The sequence below is a fragment of the Prunus avium genome, chromosome 8, assembly GCF_965620075.1.
Source record: "Prunus avium chromosome 8, drPruAviu1.hap1.1, whole genome shotgun sequence".
In the NCBI taxonomy this organism is placed as follows: domain Eukaryota; kingdom Viridiplantae; phylum Streptophyta; class Magnoliopsida; order Rosales; family Rosaceae; genus Prunus; species Prunus avium.
The window spans coordinates 40,147,847-40,155,948 of NC_142291.1; the positions used below are offsets into that span (position 1 = coordinate 40,147,847).

The 8,102-nt window shown below is 37.3% G+C and overlaps 1 protein-coding gene and 1 pseudogene across 1 annotated transcript in view; one reads left to right on the forward strand and one right to left on the reverse strand.

Moving 5' to 3' along the window:
• Positions 1–1,257: 1,257 nt before the first annotated feature.
• LOC110749351 (uncharacterized) lies at positions 1,258–2,255 on the forward strand (annotated as a pseudogene).
• Positions 2,256–2,664: 409 nt separating this feature from the next.
• LOC110749346 (uncharacterized) overlaps positions 2,665–8,102 on the reverse strand; it is a 5,797-nt gene continuing 359 nt past the window's right edge. The window contains exons 2-23 of the mRNA XM_088245912.1: positions 8,018–8,100; positions 7,833–7,912; positions 7,585–7,674; positions 7,432–7,482; positions 7,198–7,315; positions 7,049–7,105; positions 6,575–6,639; positions 6,319–6,402; positions 6,052–6,102; positions 5,894–5,956; positions 5,744–5,790; positions 5,377–5,446; positions 5,219–5,281; positions 4,899–4,988; positions 4,777–4,815; positions 4,542–4,691; positions 4,383–4,460; positions 4,200–4,285; positions 3,754–3,802; positions 3,587–3,667; positions 3,335–3,428; positions 2,665–3,080 (exon numbers count right to left, since the gene is read on the reverse strand). Coding sequence (XP_088102038.1) covers positions 3,016–3,080; positions 3,335–3,428; positions 3,587–3,667; positions 3,754–3,802; positions 4,200–4,285; positions 4,383–4,460; positions 4,542–4,691; positions 4,777–4,815; positions 4,899–4,988; positions 5,219–5,281; positions 5,377–5,446; positions 5,744–5,790; positions 5,894–5,956; positions 6,052–6,102; positions 6,319–6,402; positions 6,575–6,639; positions 7,049–7,105; positions 7,198–7,315; positions 7,432–7,482; positions 7,585–7,674; positions 7,833–7,912; positions 8,018–8,100 — 1,654 coding nt within the window. The 3' untranslated portion in view covers positions 2,665–3,015. The remainder of the gene's footprint in view (positions 3,081–3,334; positions 3,429–3,586; positions 3,668–3,753; positions 3,803–4,199; positions 4,286–4,382; positions 4,461–4,541; positions 4,692–4,776; positions 4,816–4,898; positions 4,989–5,218; positions 5,282–5,376; positions 5,447–5,743; positions 5,791–5,893; positions 5,957–6,051; positions 6,103–6,318; positions 6,403–6,574; positions 6,640–7,048; positions 7,106–7,197; positions 7,316–7,431; positions 7,483–7,584; positions 7,675–7,832; positions 7,913–8,017; positions 8,101–8,102) is intronic.

The following is an 8,102-nucleotide window of genomic DNA, read 5'->3' on the forward strand; positions in this document are numbered from 1 at the left end:
AAGTCATAAAATAATTAAATGTGAGTGGTATGCATTATGCATATGCAGCACCACATCCACATGAATGATACAGCTTTTCAGTCTAAGATTGTTGTAAGCTCATTCACATTACACAATTAAAAATGACCAAACAAAGTTGAATTTGAATATATAATTAAAATTAAATGAATTACTAGAACACGGCGGTAACACGGTTTGAGTACCCTCTCAACTTCTCAACTCAACTCTCTCTCTCTCTCTCTCTCTCTCTCTCTCCTCCACAAGTTTTTTTCTTTTTTTCTTTTTTCTTTTTGGTTTTGGGGTGGGGGGGGTGGGGGGGGGGGGGGGGGGGGGGTGGTCAATTCTCCACAAGTCTTTGATTGTGAGAAGGTTTCTTAACGGTTTAAATAAATATAAAAAGTAGACTTACTTTTACAACGAAAGTCTTTTGGCTTTCATTTAATTAATTAATTCTGGGAATTTAAATAAATTAAGTTTTCCGGTGTAATTTGTTTTTTTGATCGAAGGATAACAAACAAGGAAACGGTGGTCACTGGGGTGGCGAGGAAGGTTCCAGCACAATCCAACTAATTATTAAAAGGGCAGGAAAGGAAATTGGCTGGCTTGACGTGTGTTGGTGTTGGTGTTGGTGTTCCAGCACAATCCAAATAATTGGCATTGACCTTTTCCAGCGGCTCTTTCTTAACTTAATTAATTCTCATCTTTCCGTTTCCTTTTTCTATTTTTTTCATCAACTGATTTTGATAACATTATTACTCAATTAATTAATATAGGCGCTTGCCGCTTGCAGTAAGTGTGGTTCCTATTTCTTTGAGGGATTACTAACAGTCATTTCATGAGATAATAAATTATTAAGGATGCCAAAAGACATTAATTCCTTCCTGCTGCTGCAAGAAACAAGGGGAGGGAGGGGTATATTTGGAAACCAATCAACTGCTTTCATTGATCGTCGATCGCTGATCGTCGATCCTCTCCTCTCCTCTCCCGCGTATAACTTAACAGCCGTGTGTGTGTGTGCGCTCAACCCAACAGTCGCAATCGAGTTCCCACCTTCCACACTCTTTCAATTTCGAGCAATCACACACACCAATCATCAAATTCATTAATTAAAGACCAAATAAACAACAATTAAACCCTCTCTCTCTCTCTCTCTCTCTCTCTCTCTCTCTCTCTCAAGCAAAGTTCACCATACGCGTTCAAGTGATTAAGAAGATTCCATATTAATATAAACACTAGTCCTATATATATATATATATAGAGGTACCTCCTGTCCTGTGACTCCTCATCACTTAGTCTTCATATCTTCCAAACACAAGACATATTCATTATTCAGCACCAGATACAAAATCAAATCAGCTTTTCTCATTTGTCTTTCTTTCTTCCCACCCACATTTTTGTATACGTCAGCTACCTAATTAAGCACCTTCGTCTTTTTGCACCAAATCATCAAGCTACGTACTCGATTCTTGACGATCGATATAATGATGATGAAGATGTCCAAGAAATCATCAATTAATGGTGATCATCATCATCATCCTGATGTCGGTCGTAGAGCATGGAAGCTGCTGCGTCTGGCATTGCTTTGGGCAAGAAAAGGCGGTGTCTTCAGACGACGCCTCATGATGGAACTGCGGGTCGTCCCGAACTTCCTCAAGAGCCTTGCTCATCATCATCATCATCGCAATGATAATCAATATTACTTTGAGCGTCAGCTGTCCTTCGACAAGACCCCCATTTTCCCCACCCTCAAAATGAACCGTCGAACATCCTCCTCCTCCATGCGCTTCATCATGAAGTCGACATGATCATTAATAATCATGATCAATTAGATGGTGAAGATGATGATGATGATGATGATGATGAGGGAATGATAACTGAAGACGGTACTATTATTAATGTGCATGAAGAAAAGGGATGTGCAGATTATGAGGATGAATTGGTTGATATAAAGGCGGATGAGTTCATAGCTAAATTCTATCAGCAAATTAAGCTCCAAAGACAGATTTCATACCTACACTACTCCTCTAGTACTACTATACACTCATACGCATGCTCAATTAATATATAATACACACACCACAAAGCTACATCTCCTCCGTCCATCCCAAATCTCTCTCTTTTCTTTTCCCATTGTTTCTTGTTTTCATTGTATTTTGTAAAAGAGGCAAATATTATTGCGGCATTTTTGTAGATTGACAGGTTAATTAGACTGTTTCCAACGATATTAATATTAATAAATAGAGCTTTGCAGTTCATAGTCTCTTCTTTTCTTTGTTTTGTTTTCTTTCACAATCAATATTGGAGGAGGGCAAATTCAAACACATAACCTTGGATAGATGCAAATTTTAAAAAACTACTCTTAACCACTTGAGAACTACCAAGTCTCTTAATTCGTCTTTTCATTTTGAACATGGTTAAGAATCTTAAAATGGAAGGGAATTGAACGCCCATATGATCATGATTCATGACCATGAGGTGCTAACAGACTACAGCTCCTATCCTAATGTATCAGTCTTCCTTTCATGACCATATGATCATGATTCATTACCATGAGCTGCTAGCAGACATTGATTTTGTTTTTAATTTGATAAATTAAAAACAAAATCAAAATATTTTAAAACAATAATCTGTCATTTGTTTTGGGTTGAATCAAATGCCTGCATATTTTAAGTGCGAATAAATGATGAAAAGAAAATTCCAAGAGTTACAGAAATCCTTCCGACAAAATAAGAATTTGAATAAGCTTTGAACTGAGCAGCACGATAAATCGTGTAACCACAGTAAGATAAGATGCTAGCTCAGCAATCAGGATCCACTTTCATCGTAAACTTCCATGTATTTATCCACCATCGTACGGCAATCCCTATTTGAGTTTGAAGTTATGCAAGTGCACTGATCAAAGTAACAAAATTAGATAAGACATTAGCTTTTACTACACTAGGCCGCATCCACGTCCACATTCAAATCTACCTTGAAAAAATGATCTGGGAATATTGAGACAGCAACTCAATGCTGTCAACTTGTATTTGGATGCCGGTCAAGATATGTTTCCAACTGGCCTGTTGCTGCCAAGATAAGACCTAGAATTGCAATGTCCCAGATGTCAAATGAAGTACAGAGACTTAATGACTTGATAGAGCTTCACTGAATGTAAATGGGAATTGTAAAGAGACAATCCGTAATGTACTTCAAAACAAGCATGGCCCAAGTTCTATATCAAACACTAGAGAAACATAGTAATTCAAAGATGCATGTTGCAGCATATGCATGTCTCCCAGTAATAACAGGAAATGTGAGTATATGACATCTAAAGCTCACTTGTTTGTACTAGTACCTAAAAAGAGAGCTGAGGGCTTCCCTGGCCGTGATTTAAATTCTGGATGAAATTGCACACCTACATAGAATGGATGGCTTGGAAGCTCTAAAATCTGCAGAACAGAAAAGTAACACAAATCATGTTAAAAAGTCAAATTTTCAAATTCAATCCTTTTCAGTAAATGGTAAGAAAGGATTGTGTGCAACTATAACCAAATAAAGGCTGACAAATGCTCACTACAAGTGAGCATAAGACCAGCAGAAAACCCACCTCCATTCGTCTTCCACTGTCATCCTTCCCTACAAATTTTAGGCCTGCTTCTTCAAGAATTCCAATAACATCTGGGTTCACCTGCATCATGATGGAATCAGACCATGTCCGCCACATAAAGGCACTTGTGAAAGATCATGTTTCACCTGAACTAAATTACAACCAACCTCATATCTATGCCGATGCCGTTCATCCACATACTCTGAGTTATGGTACCTAGAAATTGATAGCAATAACAGATTATGCATGTTAAAAGTGGATGCTAATAGTGGAAGACTAAGAAGTTTCAACGTGGTGGTCTTCTGGGATTAGTTTTGATATAAACAGTCACAGATACAACACATAGTTGAGATATCAGGAAAGACTTCCTGCAAAATAATAAACTAGCCAACAAAGTTCAAGAGTTTTACAGTATAAATGCAATAAAGGTAAAAGTTCAATTGCATGTGCCATGGGTTCTTCCAGACCGGCAGTGTTTGAACACATGGCACCCGAATCGACTTTACTGTATAAATGCAACAAGGTAACTGAACTTATAATTTGAATTTTCAGTAACACACAGGTTATTTGTTGTATTTCTCAAGTTGAACATAGTAATAGATAATGAACATACAGCTTTGAAGTAATGCAATCAGGAGTCTGGAAAAGTGTTCTTCTGGATCCCAGTCTCATTGTGCTTCCCATATGTGTTCTTGAACCCTATATGCAGACATAAAAGAATGAACTATCACGGGAAGAATGTTGCAGCCATATGTATTTCATAACTGAATAGGAAAGCATCACCATAAATTTTTACCTCGGGCATAAAAACTACAACAGGATTTGGTGTATGTTCATCGAACTCTGTGCTGTCCGCCCTTTCTAAACTCAAAAGCTAAAACAAGTAATTAAATTAGAGCTGATATATGATCTTAAAATTAGAAGAAAACATGTTAGTGAAAGAAATGTCACTTACGGATCTTGCGAACTCAATCACGGAAATCTGCATGCCCAAACAAATCCCAAGATAAGGAACATTGTTCTCTCTGGCATACTTTGCAGCTAATATCATACCTTTCACACCACGATCTCCAAATCCGCCAGGAACCAAGACGCATGCAGCATTCTGCAAATGTAGAATAGATCGAAACATAATTACCCAGACCCTCAACTGTACTGGCGAGGGGATGATAATTTAGCTTATAGCGTACCTTTAGAGTCTCCCATGCAGCAGCATGTGCTTCTGGTGTCTGTAGGAGAAAGACAAATCTAAAGTAAAGATAATATGAACATGATATTAAAGCAAATCAGCACAAATGATGTGGTTCAATACCAGTTTGGCACTGTCATCTTCAAGGTCAGAAGCGGCAATCCAGTCAATTGATGGCTTTAAAGAACATGCGACGCAAGCATGCAAAAGGGCCTGCAAGAAAGTTTAGCCGTCATAATACAACAGACATATAGTTGGCGATTTATTAACAACAAAATAATCTAACAAGCATGTACGGCACAAAGCAACAGGGAGACATAGTAGCATTAACTCATATATTAACTGAATGTTATATGAATAACTAAATTCTAAGGTCTAAACTAGAGATCATATACACCATCTATCCAGCCAACGAAAAAATAGAACAGAAGTTAGCATCACACCTTCACTACAGATAGATATGAATCTGTAAGGCCAACATACTTCCCCACCATGGCAATCCTCACCTGCAAATATCAACAGATTGTCATCTGATGAATCGAAAAATAAAAGAGATAATGTTCCAACATAGAGCATTGCCCACTTATCTAATAACACTCACAGAATTTGTGAGATTATCATAAGTCTCTGCCATCTTGGTCCAATCTCTTAAATCGGGAGGCATAGCAATGCTGAAACAGAACATTAAACACCAGTAAGTTAACATAGCCAACCTTCCTGTAATCTATATATGTTTCGAGCATCATAATGAATCACAAATGTAGTCTACAATCACAATTGCAATAATTAGAGGGGGAGAGAGAGCACAAATATCAACAAAAGGAGTCCAACTGTCCAAGGTAGGCATAATTCTACGTAGAGATTGCTTTGTTCTCATTACACAGGAAGAATTTTAAACAGGCTGATGCTAATTATCAGTCCAGCACCAAAATTGAAGCCTTAAATCTGAAGTAAACGGTGAAACTTACCTTAGTAAATTTAGTTGTTGAAGAATTGAATGATGAGCATTTTGGTTCTGAACAGCAATGTGTCAAACAATAGTTAGAACAAAACTTTAGACAAAATGTAAAATAAGTATTTAAGCCTCCAAGAAGACAAAGAATTGTTATTTAACCCACCCTAAGTAAGAGAGGAACGTGCCAAATGTTTGGTACATCATGGATATTGAGAATATTACCAGCCTGTAAGAAAACAAAAAAGAAAATATAAAACTTGTACTCAAGAAAACAAAGTTTGATGAGAAAAAAACCCAAATAGGATTAAGTCAGCAACTTACTGCAACATGACAAAATTGTGAAAGTTTCTCCTTCGTATTTTCCAATAATGGCTGCAATATAGTCACACACAAAAATTCATCTCCACCAAATTTAATCTTGACGAAATAATGATAGAATAAAATAGAGAGGGAGTCAGGTGGCCACATTGCACCAATATGAGGTGTCCATGCAAGACTTAAATGGGACCTAATGGAAGTTCTCAGGCTAAATTTATCTGCTCATTTGACTTGTGTGAACGTAAAAACAAGATAGATGAAAAGAAGTACCTGTGCAGAGCGACATGCTAATAGATGAGGAGTCAAGCCTAATGCTCTTAGTTCCCGTACACTATGTTGTGTAGGCTTTGTTTTCTACATGGACGCACACAGACACACACACAAAGAGAGTAAGAGTCAGTCACCCAGAAAAAAAAAAAACCAAATTCTTCAAAAGATATAGTCAACTTTAATATCCAAGATTACAAACTACTATGAGTAACTAATGAAGACACATAACATTCAACAATTAAGTACAGAGTCTTACTTGCTCTCCAACAACACCCAGTACCGGGATCAGGCTCACATGAATAAGGCAGAAGTTTTCTTGCCCTGAGGAAAGAATTAAATACACATTATCAATAATACAATGAAAGTTCAAATCCAAGTGGATATCAACTCCATATGGAAATAATTGGTTACTTTTAGTTCTGGATATCCCACATTCCAATACATCTATACACCGGAAAAAGCAGAGCAGCAAGCGCTGGATGAAGTTTAAACAGTGGAAGTATGTCAAGTTTATTAGCGCTCATAACATATTGGACCAACAATCTAAACATGTCCTTATCAGATCTCACTGCATATTCCAACAGCAGTAATTGGATAATCTATTTTGACCACACAGCATAAAAAAAAAATCAACAATCTGAATCAAGCATGTGGGCGAAGAAATGATCTCATAAATAGAACCATTAAAATTCCTATAAAAAAAAAAAAAAAACATATACCACAACCTTACCAACTGAAAAAGACAATTGGCGCAGAGCCTCAATGAATGGCATGGATTCAATGTCACCTAAGAAGAAAGAAAATAGTTAGCTCTTGCACATAAACACATAGAAAGAACAATGGGTCATATAAAGTATCTATGTTTTAACTGTCGCTTACCCACAGTCCCACCCAACTCTATAACACAAACATCTGCAGGGCCCACTTTTCCATCGACAGGAATGAGAGAAACTGATTCGATCCAGGTCTTAATGGCATCAGTGATGTGTGGAACAACCTAAATCGACTCAAACAGGGCAGGAAGCCAATCATCAGTACTGTATGCAAGTGATAAAAAAAATATTAAAAAAATAAAGTTATGATTCATTAACATTTGTAATTTTGTATCATCACCTGAACAGTCTTTCCAAGGTAATCACCTCTCCGCTCCTTATCCAGGACAGACTGATTTCAAAAATAAAAATGAGGAAACCCATTAAACAAAAAAATCAACGTTTCATGAAGGGGATAGATGGAGACACATCCCTGTTAGGAAAATATAAGCACACACCTGATATATCTTCCAGTGGTAATGTTGTTGTCCCTAGTAAGAGTGACATCTAGGAATCGTTCATAGTTGCCGAGGTCTAAATCAACCTATTACGATTAAAGTTTAAACTCAGGCTCAGCAGCAGCATAAACCATAAAGATAGTATTTCAGAGGCAAGGTGAAGTATTCCGTACTGTCTTGGCACTGGTTAAGTGTATGATAAATATTTAAACAAAAAAAGCAAAAAAAGTCCAAAGCGAAATACCTCTCCACCATCATCGAGAACAAAAACCTCGCCATGTTCAAAGGGAGACATGGTGCCAGCATCTGTGTTCAAGTATGGATCTACAAATTGTTGAACCAAAATCAAATTAATAAAGAAAAAAATTGAAGCATTTATAGTAGAGATAGTAAGAAAGAAAGCGAAAAAAGAAAGAAGAAGAAGAAAACCGATTTTGATGGAGGTGACGCGAAGGCCACAGGCTTTGAGGACGACGCCGATACTGCTGGCAGTGACGCCTTTGCCCAGCCCACT